Genomic DNA, 16,271 nt, shown 5'->3' on the forward strand with positions numbered 1-16,271 from the left:
CAGGTCTGCCGAGCACTTGTAGTTCTGCTTCTCCTATGGCTTACTCTTTTTGATCCTTCGGGGACCCAATCCCATATCTACTGAGCTGGAACCTCCATTTTCCCCAGGGGGGGGGGGGTTGCTGAAGACTCTTGAGAGCAGCAGCCTGCTCTGGTGGCTCACACAGGCCCTTTCCTGGTCTTTCCTGCATCTTTGGTTTGACTTTGGTCTATAGTATCTCAGTTTGCTGTGCCGTCTCTCTTACCTCATGTCTTGAATTGCAGCTGAACAACCCTGAGATGGTGGAGGGTCTGGTCCTCATCAACGTGAACCCTTGTGCAGAAGGCTGGATGGACTGGGCTGCCTCCAAGGTGAGTCCAGGGGCCTGGGCCAGGCAGCCGGAGTCCCAGCATGCAGCGGGCAGGTGTGCCTGCCTCTGCCTGGAGTGGTGGTGGCCCTGAGATCTCTCCTAGCCCCACCCCTCCGTCACCCCCACTCCCCACGCCCAGCTAAGAAAGCAGGTTTCCTCTGCTTTGCTTAGAATAGTAACCAGGACCTCAGCAGTTTGCCATTCAGATTTCAAAAGAACACTGCTGTCTAAGCCAGCTATACCTGTGGGCCATGGATCCCCGAGCCAACTTTGACAAGTGTAGTCTGGGTTAAGAAGTATTTGCTGGGGACATAACATCTGCTGGGCTTTGCTCTAGATGCTGAGAATAAAAAGATGAGCAAGACAAATGTCTCTAATCTCAGGAACCCACATATTATTAATGAAAAACAAATATGTATTTGATACTGACTATGCCACCTTGTTTAATGACAATAGTAATTAACAAACATGTAATGGGTGGTTATCAGGTGCTATTTCCACTCTCCGTTGCTGTGTATGCATCACTTCATTTAACCCTCATGGTGCCTCCAGGAGGTGGGGTTGTCATACCATTTCCAGAGGGGGGAGCTGAGGCTCACAGTGGCTCAAGAAGCTAAGGTCACACAGATCAAGGCAGAAGGAGAACTGGGGCCGAATGCAGAGCCCTTGGACCCGTGGTCCTTGGGCCTTCCCTCCGTGCCGTGCTCACCCCCTCCCTGGGCTCCCTTTCAGCAGGTGTCCGGTGCTCACCTTGTCCCAGGCACAGAGGGGGCAGGACCTGTCCCTGCCTGAAGGACAAAGGGCCTATACTGTCTCGGGAAGCTCTGCTCTGGCTGGTGGCCTAGGCTTCCTTGTTTATCTTTTTAAAATAATTGCCGTGTTTTTTTTCTTGTTTTTTTGGGTTTTTTTGTAAAAGCCCCAGTATTTGCCAAGGAGGTAGGGAAACTGGTCCAGCTGAAACAGGACAGAGCCTTTCAAGCTGGGGTCCTGGTTTCTCATTTTGAAAGGGTGCTTTTGCCAAGTTTGGTGGGGGGGTGCTGTCAGGGGCAGAGGGATTGAAGGGGTCATGCCCCTCTCTCCACCTCCCACCCCTGTCCTGGCCAGCCAGTCTGATAGGCATTTCTGCCCGGAATATTCTGCCAGAAGGCAGGAGCCCTTCCCTCCTGCTTGCGTGACATTCAGGAGCAGAATACACTGCCTGTTTTTTATTTTATTTTCCAGCAAAGGAAGTGACATTCCAGTCAGCTAGTTTGGCTCCTCGGTAGCTATTCTGAGCCAGACGTGGAGGGCTGGGGACATTGGCCACTGGCTAAAGTGGAGCCTGAGAAATGTTTGCGGGGTTTAATATCTGCAATATCCTTCCTTTTCAACCCCAGCCCTGGGAGAAAAAAGGTGTCAGGCTTTGGGGTCAGATCCTGTGACGTGTGCCGCTACTTTACATAATCCTAACCTGGATCTGTGACTTGGAAGTTCCTCGCACCCCAGGTTACAGATGAGCAATCTGAGGTCCAGAGGCTCTGCAGCCTACACAGGGTCACACAGCTGGCATGTGGCAGTCAGGGGTCAACTCAGGACTCCCGCCGGTCCCTGCCTGACACTGAAGTCGGTCAGCACACATTTATGGAGCTTCTGCTGTATACCTAGCATTTTTGGAGCTCCTGCTGTATATTTAGCATTTATGGGGCTTCTGTTGTATACCTAGCATTTTTAGAGCTCCTGCTGTATATTCAGCATTTATGGAGCTCCTGCTGTATGCCTGGCATTGTCGTTGGAGAGAAGTAAAGAGGAAAAGGTCGTCAGTAACCTCAGTATATTCAGAGAGAAGAAACTAGCTTGAGGGGAAATCTGGAGGCTGAAACAGGAAGGGTAGTTTGAGGTAAGCAGATCCTGGGGTGTAGACTAGGGGAGCTCCATGTTTGTTTAGAAACAAATGGACAGGGCCCTCCTGGTTGAGGACTTGCTGCATAATGGAGTAGAGAAAGCTAGGAGCGAGCTGGTTCTTTGTTTAGCATGCTCCGTGCATCTTCTGTGCCCATGGCTCTGAGAATAAGGAATGAATGGAGACCTCAGCTGCCTTCTAGAGGCCCCAAGTCCAGTAAGTAACCAGAGACAGGTAACTGAGTTCCCATCAATAGGGCTTCCTCAGACCTGAGTGCCAAGGGACCCCAAGGGCCGTGGGGTTTGGCTGACCTCGTCTCACTGCTGCTGATGCCTGCTTCCTAACTCCACCTGTTTTTGTCCTCCCCAGATTTCCGGATGGACCCAAGCCCTTCCAGACATGGTCTTGTCCCACCTCTTTGGAAAGGTGAGTAGCATGGCCAGGCATTCGGTCATTCACTCTGAGCAGTTGTGTGCTGCCAGGCACATAGGGCATAGAGACCAACAAGACATGAGTGAGTGGGCGCCACGTGCTGATACCACCAAATAATGTGACATTATTCATAATCACCAAGTCGTTTGTTCTCTTTTTAACATGTCTTTTTGAACAGTTTGATCGAAGTATAATAAACAGCACATACGCAAGTGTAAAATCTGACTAATTCAGACTGGGTTGGAAATACCCCTCAGTTGCCCAGCTAGAGGTGACTTGCCCTGTTTCCTGTGCGGTGGCCTACTCACCAGTGTCTGCTCCCGAGCTAGAAAGTAGGACCATGTGAGGTGTGATCGTATAATACGCCAAGGAAGTAGATATTCCGTCGTGCAGTTGTGAAGTGTGTCATGCCTTTGGTCCTTGCATTGGTTTCCTGTGGCCGCTGTCACAAAGGACCATACACTACATGGCTGAAAACAACAGAAGTTTATCCTCTCACAGTGCTGGAGGCCAGAACTTTGAAACCAAGTGTTGGCCAGGCCACACTCCAAGGGAGGATCCTTCCTCGCTTCTTCCGGCATCTGGTGGCTTCGGTGTTCTTTGGCTTATGACCTCCATCCAGTCTCTGCCTCCATCTTTGCATGGCTTTTCGCTATGTCTGCTTCAGATCTCCTTCTGCCTTTCTCTTATAAGGACACTTGTCATTGGATTTCAGACCCAACGGGATGATCTCATCTCAGGATCCTGAACTTAATTACATCCACAGAGACCTTTTTTTTCCAGATGACATTCACAGGGTCCTGGGACTTGACGTGGACAGATCTTGGGTGGGGGAGGGGGGCACCGTTCAGCCCGCTGTAGTCCTCTCCTCTTTTATGGTTCATGTCACAGTTTGTGATACACGTTCTCCACCTTGAATATATAATCTGAACGTGTAGGAACACAGAAAACAGTCAGAGCCAGTTTCTGAGTTTCCTTGGAGGAGGGCTGTCAAGTGCAGGGTGAGAGCCAGGCCTGACTGTACCCTATTCAGTGTATCTTGGTACCCCACGTTGCTGCAGTTGTGTTTTGATCTGAAACCCCAGCATCATTCCTCCGGCTATTTTTCCTTGAACAGCCAGTTGGCCTCTTTGTTGCTTAAATGCTCGTGGACTGTTTTGACGATAGCTCACGCTTGACATCGGCCCCCCGGCTTCCTCCTGCTCCGGCTCTGGTTGCCTCTGATCACATCAGGCCATTTTGTGAAACCTGCAGCATCTGTCGTACCAATGAGAAACAGAGCCAGTTCCTAACGTGTGTGTTTGTCCCAAATGACGTTCAGGAAGGAGCCAGGGAGAGGGGAGGCTCTGGCTGGGCCTCGCGAGCATCAAGATCGTCCTTTGCGGCAACTTCCCATTACATGCGTTGGATTTGTTTTCAAGCCTGAAAAACTTATGTTCAACTCTCCCTATTGAAAAACGATAATTGCTAACAGTTGCCTTGATGGTTACTGTTTACAAAGGGCTTTCCAAAGTCTACCACCTCTGTGAAATCCCACAGTCTGATGAAGTGGGTAGTAGTGGATCCGCCTCTTTTTTTTTTTTTTTTTTTGAGAGAACTGAGGCTCAAAGAGGTTAAGGCATTTGCTTAACACTGGAGCTGTGGGAGAGGAAGAAACTTTCCTCTACCCTCAGGGTTCTTTCGGTTAGTCTAATAATTAAATAGACATGAGACACATTAGCAAGAGAAAACAACCAATTTAATTACATACATATGTGTGGGAATCCCACATATATGAGAGGTTCAGAGACAGGAAGGGGACACGGGTATATAAGACATTCTGAGCTAGGGAAGACAGTGGGACTTCAGAGGGTAATTGCAGGGAGAGCACGTGTCCAGTAATTATTAGTTTGCCCTGCTCTATAGGTAGGTAAAAAATAATTTCCAGTGATAGCTCTTATCATGGGCCAGGCTTATAATTTAAATTCTTCTAGGTAATTAAGGGAGGGGTGGGAAACAGAAGTTTCTCTCGCAGGGTTTCAGTTGCTTTTAGTTTAAGATAATTCACATCCCACTGAAGCACATCTTGGGGTGGCTCTCTCTGAACCCCTGAGATCAAGCTCCAGATCCAGGCGGACTGACTTCTCATTTAAACTCCAGAGTCATGAGCCCAGAAGGGCCTGTGTTGCTTGTCCAAGTTTGCGTTCCTTTGTGCTACTCGCTGAGAGTCGGACACCAGCCTGCATCTGGGGACTGGCTTCCACTTTCCTGACGGTTTCCTTAGTCTCCAGAGCAGTCCTGTGGATCAGGCATCATTATCTTCACTTTGTCCCTGAGTAACCTGGAGCATGGAGAGGGTTGTGAGCAGCCCAGGGCCACAGTGCCAAGGAAGGACGTGTCTCCCTCTCTACATGCAGGAGGAGATGCAGAGTAACGTGGAGGTGGTCCACACCTACCGCCAGCACATCATGAATGACATGAACCCCGGAAACCTGCACCTGTTCATCAACGCCTACAACAGGTACAGCTGCCACACAGCCACGTGGCCGCCATGTATACCGGGCGCCTCTTGTAGGGCTAGAACAAGGGGTGGGGGAGAGAGAGACCATGCTATTAGTGGAAGACGCAGCCCCAGAATTTGAGCAAATCGAGTATTAGGTGCCTCCTGCAGTTCGGAGCACTTTGCAAGGAGCTGAGCTACCACTCCAGTCCACTGGGGATGCAGAGATGAGTGGGATGCAGTCACGTGCCTGTACCCATGGATGGCCGTAGGAAAGGGCAGATGGAAGGAGAGCTAAGAGAGAGAAGCAGAGCACTGGGGCATGAGAGGAACCCAGGGAGGCTTTGGAGGCGGGTGAGTCATTCCCAGGAAAAGGAAGACCTGCACACAGCCTTTGGCAAGGGTACAGCCCTTTTATCCATAGCTAGATGCTGGTCTGGAGCTCAGATAGGGAAGGGGACAGCTCAGGGCCACTGACAGAGCCCACGGGCTCTGTCACTCTCTCCTCCCATGTGAATAATGTGACTTCATGAAGTACATAGTGTCTGTAAGAAAGTCCAGTGCTCGTTTCCTTTTATCATCCTCCCAGCCTCTCAGGGAGGGAGGGAGCAGTAAGGTCCCCAGTGTGTGGCTGAAGACACAGAGGCTGTGCCATGGATTTGGCAGACGCTTTCTGAGAATTAGAGTGGGTCAGGCTGTTTGCTGGGCAGTAGGCGTATAGCAGGGATTAGCAACCACCCCCAAAACCCCATACACTGCTTTGCCCTCATGGAGAACATAGGAGTCAGCTGCTTCCTCCCAAAAACCCCTGTGATGAGGGTGCTATCATCACCATCATTTCCTGCTATGGAAATGAAGGCACAGAGAGGTTCAGCATTCTGCCCAAGGTCACACAGCTAGGAAGCAGGGGAGCATGATTTGAATCCACCCTGTCTGGCTCCAGGCCATGAGCTGGAAAAGGGCATCTCGTGTTGGGAGCTGCAGGCAGCAAGAGGCTGGGTGTATATCTGCAGGGGAGAGTGGTGGGGTGGCCGGGCCTTACCCTACTACAGTGGGAAACCACTGAAGGGTTTGAAACCATCAGGTCTGAATTCTAAAGGGATCATTTTGGTTACAATGATATATAGACTCGGAGATGGGGGCAAGCGTGAGACTCAGATTAAGAGTGGAGGCTGAGACCATTTGGGGCTGTCCGTTGGTCAGGTGGGGGCGCTGACAGGGCCATGGGAAGTAGGGACCCTCTCTGGTGGAGGACATGGTTTGTACTCCTGTAACAAGCAAAAAAATAAATAAAAGCACACGTTAGGGACCATGCGGTGGGCTCCATGGGAAATGTCCCTGAAACCACTTGTATGAACCCCAGAAGGCTGTGGTGTCCCGAAAGCCACGTGACTTTGCACAGGCTGACGTGTGGGTGGTTTGCTAGCACCCGGATGGCTGGGCTCAGGGGCAGGGTCGGCTGATGTAATGGTGCTTCTGTTGTCTGCAGCCGGCGGGACCTGGATATCGAGCGACCGATGCCAGGAGTGCACACGGTCACCCTGCAGTGAGTTGCTTTTCTCCCCCTCCCTGTCTGGTTAGCCTCGCTCCCGTTTGCGGGGAGGGTCTTCTTTCGGAGTGCGGGAGGGCTACCGCGCATGCGCTAGGCTGTCACCATCAGCAAGAACGGGGCGTGTCCTACACAGGGGGCTGGGCACGGGCCAGACTCACCCTTCGTCTCCCTGGGCGGGTGCCCCATTCCCAGGGTGGCCCCAAAGCCTAGGTTTGGGACAGAATTTATTAAGCACCTACTGTATGTCAAATACTGTGTTAGCTGTGCCTCACAGAGTTTGGAATAAGACTCAGGACCCACCGAAGTAACCTATAAAACTAGGTGGAAAAGACAGTGTTGGATACAACCAACTGTATTCCACCAGTAGCACCTGTGCCATTTTATATCGTTCCTTGAGTGACCCATATTATTTGACACCTGAACTTGGTACATGCCCTTTCCTTTGTCAGGCATGATCTTTTTGTCTCTGATCTTGATTGCTGGCAAAGTCCTACTCATCCTTCCTGGAGGAGAGGGTGCTTGAAAAATAAACACCAGGACCTAGATATTCTTTAGCTGAAATTCCTACTATGGTGTAAATGATTACCAACCCATTTTATCCTAAGAACAAAGCTGAGGGTGGAGGGAAGACAAAGGACAAAAAGCAGAGGGTACTGGGGAACCCAAAATGCATTGTCTTAGTGTGAGCATCTTGAAATGAACCTGTGTTAACTCCGCCTTCTTTCCCTGACCTCAGGTGTCCTGCTTTGTTGGTGGTTGGGGACAGTTCTCCTGCCGTGGACGCTGTGGTATGTAGAAATGAACTACTGGTGTCTGTGCTTAGTTTGACAGTGCAGTCTGGTCGACTTTATCTAAAGTCTCCCTGCCCACTTTCTTTCCCTTCTCTGCCACCGTCAGGGCAGGTAATGTCTTCTAAATGCCATGTTGGCCTTTGGGCGGAGGGCCCAGCCACCAGCCTCTTTCCCTGGTGACAATCCGGCCCTGGTTACTTGGCAGTGGGCCCTCAGTCTCCTCTCCCTGCCCCCTCACTGCTGAGCTGCCGCCCATTGGCTTGTTTCTATGAATGTGTTTTTCACTTGGCTTCCTGGCCAAGACGCTCTCCTCCCTTTTGGGAGACCTGGTTGGTGCCTGACGGTCTGGCAGGAGAAGAGGCACCCAGGAGCTGGGCTTAAGCAAGGCTTTCTGGCTCATTTCACCCCTTAATTTCCACCTGTGACACTGTGGATGCTAATCAAGGACTCCACCTTTCCAACATCCCCATAGCTTGGGACATGAGGGACTTAGGAGCTATTAAGCAGAGTCCTACAGTGGGTACATGCCGTGGGCTGCACAGCGGGTTCTGCAAATGTTCATTTAGTAAAGACCTGGATGTCTTAATGAATGAGTTTCTTGTGATCTAACCCACTGGCCATAATCATAGGACACATCAATAGAGATACATTGTTCACCAAGGCAGATGATAGTTCTGCTGTAGGGATTTTGAACATCACAGATTACAAGTTGGTATTCTGCCTAGTTCTATATACACTGGTAAGAGGGTCATTGACAAACCGAAGAGAGAAACCAGCTTGGTGGGGGTGATTTCATATGAAGAATAGTAGTTGGGACTGGGGGTGTTGAACCTGTACAATCACTGGCCATTTATTTAGCAAATATTTCTAGAGCATCTTCTACATTTTAGGTATAACAGCCCCTTTAGAAAGACAGTATCCCCATTTTCTTGAAGAGGAAACTGAGGCTCAAAGAACTTGTCCAAGGTCACACAATAGTAATAGCAGGGCTGAAATTTTAAGCCCCAAGTGTTTCATCCCAAAGCCCGTGTTCTTTCCTTTGTGCCAATAGGGACACTGGAGCTTCTGATGATGGTGGCAGGGAAGGGAGAAAGGTTACGATGTTAGCTCCAGGTAGAAAATTAACAAACCTCTCCTCCCTTTCCTCATCCAGGTGGAGTGCAACTCAAAATTGGACCCCACAAAGACCACTCTCCTCAAGGTACAGGGGAATGATGAGCGTTTACATTTGTTCGTTCTTAGGAGCCCCTGTGTGTTCTGCACACCTGAGTTGTGCCTGGTGGAGGCAGAACTGGTAGTCAGAAACCACAGAAATCATTATTTAATGTGTCTGCTCACACACATCTATTGGGTGCTGGCTGGTAACCCAAGGCTGCCAAGATGAGAGGGTCCCTCCCTGGGACCCCAAGAGTCTGCAGGCTACTGCTTGCAGCTCTTGGGGTCTGACCTTGGGACTGGGCTGTAGGACACCCGGCCTCGTCTGCTCTCACTACCTCCTCCCAAAACCATCCTCACCCCCTCCTCGTCCTGCTGCCGAGGGCTCCCGAACCCGGGCACTGCTCATCTCCACTTCTGGGTAAATGCCCACAAGTGCCTGGAGTGGCTTTAACTAAGGGCTGATGCCTTTAGGTTTGGTGATTTAATAGGAACTCAGGGAGTTAACACGTTTACCAAGGGTGGGCAGTCAGGAACCCGCGGTCTTGTCTAGCAGTTTCTTTCTGAGGGAATCTATAGAGAGAATGTGTGTACAGGGCCTCGTAGAGTGAACACTTTCTGGCCAGACAGACCCTGGCAGGAACCTTGCAAGTTCCTCAAGCTCTGTCTGACCCAGTTTCTGCCTCTCAAATGAGACAGTCATACCTTCCAGGGTTCTTGGAAAACAGAGGGATACTATCTACAGGGATAGCACAGTACCTGGCTTATCAGAAGCTACAAGTCAGGGTTGCCAAGAAGACACAGCTCAGTGCTGAGCCAGGTAGTAATTAAAGCAGCCTTGCTAGTGAGGTTGGGTGTTTCCCCACCCGTAGTATGCCCAGTCCCCCCTCTGTGGGGCAGGGCAGTGGGCAGGGTGGGCGTCCACGAGGAGCTGATTCACAGAGTGTGGATTGCCTCTGCTGAGGTGTCCGGCACTAACCACCTTCCCTCTCTTCTAGATGGCAGATTGCGGTGGCCTCCCACAGATCTCCCAGGTGGGTCCCACCTGTCACCACTCCCCAGGTGGCAGACATGTACCTCTGACCTTTTCCCTCTGTTCCTCCTCGTCCCCCACATGGCTGTGACATCCGATGGCACTCTGTGGCCGTGTTACTGTTTATAATGGTGCTTGCACATGAGGACTCCTTTGATCCCCCAGAAACCCCTGTAGAGTAGATGATTCTGGGGCCCACAGGGGTGAAGGCATCTGTGCAGTAGACACAGCTCGGTGGAACAGACCCGGGTGTGCCTGAGCCCCAAAACCAGAGGCCTTTCCCGTGGTGCTACAGCGAGCTCTAGGTGAGGAAGAGATCAGTGCTTTGATCAATTCCATGTGGCCCCCGCCCATTTCAAAGGTTGTCTGATAGGAAAAGGAGAGTTGGCTCTCAGGCCCCCAGCGAGTGGATGATGGGATGGCTTTGAGGTCCATCTGGGCAGAATGAAATCTTAGCAGCTGGGCCACGCTCTTGGTAGAAAACCGTCTTCTGTGTGGGGTATTGAAGAAGAGGCTGAGTGACCCTGGGGACAACCTGAGCAGCAGATTTCTGCATCAGGCAGGTACTGGGTCTTGGCTCGTTGCTATGGGTCCCATCTCACTGCAGCATTTTACTCAGAACTCGGCACAGAACCGTGGGCACAGTGGCCTTTGGTGGCTCTCTTAGCCTCCCGTTGCCTGTTTCCACAGTGTCTCCCTCTGCTCCCATTAGAAAAGAACAAAGATATTTTGAACATTTTGTCTGCTCTGGTGTTCTGCCCATTTGATAGCTGGGAATAGCCAGCAGAGCACGGGATGTCCCAGTCGCCTGAGGGAACAGATGGGCTCCCAAGTAGAGCCCTGCTTAGGTGTGACTGTGAGTTACCTGCACGTGATGGAGCCACTTACCCATCCCGCCAGCTCCTAAGACTCCTGCGCAGGCAGCGTGACTCCAGGACCTTCCTTAGGTTGGCTGGGGACAAAGGCCACCATTTTTCCTTCTCTCTCCTCCCTCCCTTCCTCTATCTCTTTCCCTTCCTTTCTTCCTTTCTCTACTTGAAATGAGAACAGATCTAACCCTTGCCATAACTAAAACATGGTTTAAATGTTATGAACTAGCCCAGGCTTCCAGGAGATGAGCCCAGGGAGGACCAATTACTGTGCAATCCCTCCCCCTTCCCTCACAAGTTGGGCATATGTTTACAAAGGGTGTTCCCATCCTTTATTCCATTTGATCCTTGCAACAGTTCTTAGAGATAGAAGAGCTAGCATTGTATCGCAGTGTCGTGGAAGAGGAAATTGAGGCTAAAAGATGGGAGAGATTGCCCATGGTCTCCTAGGGGAGCTGAATTTGGGCCCAGCTATTCTCATTCCCAAGCCTACACTCTTGTTTCCCTCAGCCAAGCCCTCCCTAACTCTCTGCAGCCCCAACCTGCAGCTCTTGTCACTTTCTTACCATTGTCACACAAACCCCAGGGGGCAATTTGATCACAGCCTCTCTTTTAAATGTCAGTTGGCTCTTTGCAGAATAGTAGCAGGAGTTGGTGGAGGTGGGTGGGAACAGTGCTTTGGCTGATGACTTCTCAAGGGAGAAATGAGACAGAGGAGAAGAGACCCAAGGCAACGCATTTGAGGGTTGGAGTTAATTAGACTGTGAACGTGGCCTTTACTTGAGCATTCACTCCCAGTTTAATTAAATTTTTGAGAGCAATTGGTGGAAGTGGGTGTTCTCAGCATTCCCAACTCATTTCACTTAAAGTTGCCCTGTTGAATGATTAATTGGTTTGTCTGTCCAACTACCTATCTGTCCATCCATTCATCTATCTTCTCTGCATTTCTTTTCATCCATCCATCCATTTTTTTCCCTTGCTCCCTTCCTTCCAAAATGAATTTAAACTTTTTCTCACAGCCAAAACTCATTTCAGTGCCTATAATGACCCCATAATCTTTCATTTACTTTTGTGTATTGTCCTATCAACACGTGGTGGCCGTCTCTCTTGGGCTGGGCTCTTTAATGAAAGTGACCCCGTGCACAGCGCCATGTGGCCATTCGTGGTCTAGACCTCAGGGGACTGACTGCACTGTCTCTCCTCTTGTCCTGCAGCCGGCCAAGCTTGCCGAAGCCTTCAAGTACTTCGTGCAGGGCATGGGATACAGTAAGTACTGCACTTCCCTGCAGGTGCTGGGCTGAGGGGCCGGGGTGCAACCTGGGAGTGAGGTGCCCTCGACTGGGTTTAAGTGAGTATTCTGCATTCATACCTGGGAATATTTTTAGATTTAGGGGAGGACTATCCCCTTAAGCACCAAGGAGACAACAAACAATGGAACAATGAAAATCTTTTTAATTTTGACTATACGCTTTCCTACAAGACTGCTAGTTGCAGTGATGGTGGTGATGGTGATGGTGATGATGATGATGAAAGATTATTAATAAATCCTTTATTTTCTTCTCATTTAATCATCACAATAATCCTATGAAATACTCTTATCCCCATTTTACAAATGATGGAACTGAGGCGTTAGAGATTAAGCAAAGAGCAGAGTGAGGTTCTGTGAAAATCCTTCGAGAACCGTGGAGCTCAGAGTGAGTGGGCGATCAAGTTGCTTATGTTCAAGACAGAGGGTGTCTTCACTAAGTCATTAGATTTGGGAGTTGAAGGACTAATAGCAACATAATTCCAGGAACTTGCTGCTGCTGCGTTATTAGACACAGCCCTTTTTGAGAAATACAGTCCCATGACCCAGACAGACAAAGCCAAGTTTAGGCATCTGTCGGATGGTGCCCATAGTTGGTACTCACTGGTACGTCAGCGTGGTTCTGGCCCTGATGTGGTGCTTTTGGCTTTTTCTGCCTACTTCTTGGAATTATAATTTATGTGCCTGTCTTTGCTAGGAAGTCTCTGTACTTCCAGTCTCTCTTGCTTTTTTCTTTGAGACTTAAACTCTTTGCTCATTGAAAATAGTAACGGTGTGCTTGGTAAACTGACCACAGTATTAAAATTGGCCTCAGCCATGTTTCGTTTCTAGCAAGGCTGAGAGTGGATGAGCCTGATTTATATACTTTGGGCAAGATCCATGTCCCAAGGTGCCCTCTTCCAACAGAAAACATCTGCCTGTGGGTCTCCTGCTTTTTGAGCTGCTTTCCCTGTGGGAAAGTGTGCAGGGAAAGGCAGTTAGGAGATAGCCACTGGACAGCCCGCATTTATCTCACAGGGCGTGAATCACAGCTCGTTTGTCTTGGCCTTCCCTGGGTTTGGATTTCTGCTTTGAAAGTGTATTTTAGGGAGAAAGGAAGTGAAAGGCAGGCTTTATTTATTCCCCCAAATCAGCCGAAGCATCCTGCAGGTTAAGGGGAAGACAACAGGAAGAGCTCGACCAAAGAGAAAGAAAGTGATCCTTTATTGAGCATGTACTCAAGCTGGCAGGTCAGGCGTGACTAGCCCTTTGCATCCAGGACACCATCCTATGGTTGAGAATGGAATTCTTTACAGCAGTGATTAATTCTCTGTGTGAGACTCTGCCACAGAAAGCCAACCGTGTGTCCACTGAGTGAATGATGTCACCCTACGTGCCTGAGAATATTTCAGCTGCCACGGTGTGTGATGTCCATTATTCAACGTGGCTTTGCAGTGAGGCTTCAATTAGCTGCTGTATTGTCACTGCTGCAGCAGTGACAAATCGCCACAAACAAGGTGGCTTAAAATAACAGAAATTTATCTTCTCACAGTACTACTGTTCTAGAGGCTATTAGTCCAAAATCAGGAAATGGGCCGGGCCGTGCGCCCTCTGAAGGTTCTAGAAGATTCCTTCTCTGCCTCTTCCCAGCTTCTGGTGTTGCTGGCAGTCCTTGGAATTCCTCAGCTTGTAGCTACATCACTCTGATCCCTGTCTCCATCTCCACACAGCTTTCTCCTTGGTGTGTCTGTGTGTTCCCTTCTTGTAAGGACACCGGCCACTGCATTAGAGGTCATCCTAATCCACGGTGACGTCACCTTAATATATCTGCAAAGACCTTCTTTCCAAATAAGGCTACGTTCTGAGGTTCCAGTGCACATGAATTTTGGGGAGACACGATTCCACACAATCCATCTTGGGGGACCATGCTGTCTTCATTCTACTTGATCAGCCACCTGCCATGTCCAAGGGCATTTTAAACCCCAAAGAATGGACAGTGCCCGTGATAATTCCCTGGGAGTTCACGGGCTTCTCGGGGAAGAGATGACACTACAGCTCTGCCACAAACTTGCTGTGTGGCCCCAGCTGACCTTGAGTGTCCTCCCTAGACCAGTGCTGGTTGTAGGGTCAATATTAGTATCCCCGTTTTATAGATGGAGCCAGAGGGCTCAGAGAGGGGTGCTCCCAAACTCGCACAGCTGTTAAGCAAGTGGCAGAACTGGGATGGAGACTCACCTCTGAGTTCCAGGCACTACGTGACTGCAGCAAGCGCTTACCCCATCTGAGCCTCGCTTTCTACCTGTGTGAGTGATACAGCAATGACAGTGCCCAGTGGCTGGATTACTGTGAGGATGGATGGGACACGTAGGTGCCCAGCCAGGTCGGGCACAGAGAAGGCACCATTGCTGGTGTGCAGGTGCCCATCCCTTAACTGGCCCTCTCTCTCCTCAGTGCCCTCTGCCAGCATGACCCGCCTGATGCGGTCCCGCACAGCCTCGGGCTCCAGCGTCTCGTCGCTGGATGGTGCCCGCAGCCGTTCCCACACCAGCGAGGGCAACCGCAGCCGCTCCCACACCAGCGAGGGCAACCGCAGCCGCTCCCACACCAGCGAGGGCGCCCGTCTGGACATCACCCCCAACTCTGGTGCCACTGGGAACAGCGCCGGGCCCAAGTCCATGGAGGTGTTTTGCTAGGCGGCCAACATGGACAGCCCCCCCTAGACTCTGGGATCGCTGTAGCTGCCCCCTCCTCCAGCCCCTTCCCGTCCCCTACCTGCCACACCGCACGTAACTCGGTATTAATCCAAAGCTTATTTTCTAAGAGTGAGCTCTGGTGACGACAAAGTTAGATGGGGTTTGTCGAGGGCATCCTTTCCGAGCGCAGGGCAGGTGGACCAAAGGAAAAGAAGCATCTCAGCATCCTGTTTTCATTAATGAGTGGCCTTGTGGCCACCCTCTCACCAGCCCTCAGTGACACCCAACTGTTGAAAACAAGAAAGAGCGGTAAACACTTAATAAATCCGAGCCTTAGGCTGACCTGGGCATCCTGGTTCTAAGGGGCATTTTGTCGGAAGCCCAGCCCACCTACTTCCTATTTCCTCTCCAACTAAAGAAACACTGACCATTTTGTTTTTGGAAACAAAACTCATTTCTGCTTTGGGGAGGAAGAGAGCAGCGAATCGTGGGTTACTCTTTTTACTGGGTAAAACAGAAAGCGGGAGAAAGGTGGAGTTTATGTGGAGACTAGAAGAGTTTGGAAAAACAAATCTACATCGTTAACTTGAAATGATTTTTAAAGTTTGTGCATATATACACTTTGTAATGGCGAAGTATACAAGCCTGCTTTTCTGGCTTTTTTTTTTTTTTTTTTTTTTTTTTAAATAGACACAACAAAAGCGGGCAACAAAATCCGGTTTTGCAAAGAAATGGTCTCAGCAAACATTTGGATTTAAGGCTTTGGCTCTGCTCTCTGCCTCCTCCTCCACCCCAAATACATGAATGAGTGATAATTTCATTCCTGGAGAAGATAACTTAGATTGGCAGTTGCTTTCCTTGAAATGGGGGGACATTCCAAACAGGAGTTAAATCCAGCTTCCAATCTTTGATAACTGGGGTTGAATCTGACCTTAAGGGCCCAACGTTTCCGACCTGGTAACATTCCTGGATCATCAGATAGAACCGTGTGCTCTTGCACAGGGTGGGGATTCAGGCGGGGAGTTGTGGCTGAGAAGATGGAAGGATTCTGGAACGTGATTTCCATGCTCTTTCCTTCCCTCTCCCCTGCCCCTCTAACCTCCTTTCTCTGAACGGGGTGGCACCACTGACATGTTGGGGCAGCGTCAGCGTAGCTGTCAAGTTCCTGTACTACTGCCTTTTGATTTTCATTTTGGCTAACCGTGGATCTTATAAGGAGTTTGATCAGTGAATGGAACATTGTGAATCAGTTGCTGGGACCTCGTGGTTTCTGGGACCGTTAGAGTTGGTAGAAGGATGTAGTCAAGCCTTCTAGGTAGCTTGAGGGGTAATGACTCAGTTTACCTGCCACCTACCCCCTGAGAGGCTCCCCCTGACATTGTGCAGAAAGGGCAACGGTCAGGGCAGGAGTAAATGAATCGAGACAGGAAACTGTTGTGGACAAGTCTTTCCGGAGGACTTTCTTAATGAGATATTTGTATTTATTTCCAGACCAATAAATTTGTAACTTTGCAGTGGCTAGTGTCTTTCCCTCTACCTGAGAGATCGTGTGTGTGGCATTGCAGTGTAGGGACGCGTCTGTCCTTACCTGGGACCTCCTGACACCTGCCCCTTACCTTTGCTTTAGAGGATCGCCGTCCAGTAAAAGCACAGTGTGAGCCACAGATGGAACTTCAAATTTCCTAGCAGCCACATTAAGAAAGATAGAAACAAGTGAAATTAATTTTAATAATGAATTTCATTTAGCCCAACAT

General features: G+C 49.9%; 1 protein-coding gene across 1 annotated transcript in view; it reads left to right on the forward strand.

Moving 5' to 3' along the window:
* The window catches only part of NDRG1 (N-myc downstream regulated 1), a 41,570-nt gene extending 25,539 nt beyond the window's left edge, over nucleotides 1-16,031 (forward strand). Inside the window, exons 8-16 of the mRNA XM_019724134.3 lie at nucleotides 264-350; nucleotides 2,598-2,654; nucleotides 5,057-5,160; nucleotides 6,629-6,685; nucleotides 7,428-7,479; nucleotides 8,636-8,683; nucleotides 9,636-9,671; nucleotides 11,754-11,805; nucleotides 14,276-16,031. Of these exons, the coding sequence (XP_019579693.1) occupies nucleotides 264-350; nucleotides 2,598-2,654; nucleotides 5,057-5,160; nucleotides 6,629-6,685; nucleotides 7,428-7,479; nucleotides 8,636-8,683; nucleotides 9,636-9,671; nucleotides 11,754-11,805; nucleotides 14,276-14,517 (735 nt within the window). The 3' untranslated portion in view covers nucleotides 14,518-16,031. The remainder of the gene's footprint in view (nucleotides 1-263; nucleotides 351-2,597; nucleotides 2,655-5,056; nucleotides 5,161-6,628; nucleotides 6,686-7,427; nucleotides 7,480-8,635; nucleotides 8,684-9,635; nucleotides 9,672-11,753; nucleotides 11,806-14,275) is intronic.
* The last annotated feature ends 240 nt before the right edge of the window (nucleotides 16,032-16,271 follow it).

This window comes from Rhinolophus sinicus, chromosome 6 (assembly GCF_057876585.1).
Source record: "Rhinolophus sinicus isolate RSI-liver-muscle chromosome 6, RSI-T2T, whole genome shotgun sequence".
In the NCBI taxonomy this organism is placed as follows: domain Eukaryota; kingdom Metazoa; phylum Chordata; class Mammalia; order Chiroptera; family Rhinolophidae; genus Rhinolophus; species Rhinolophus sinicus.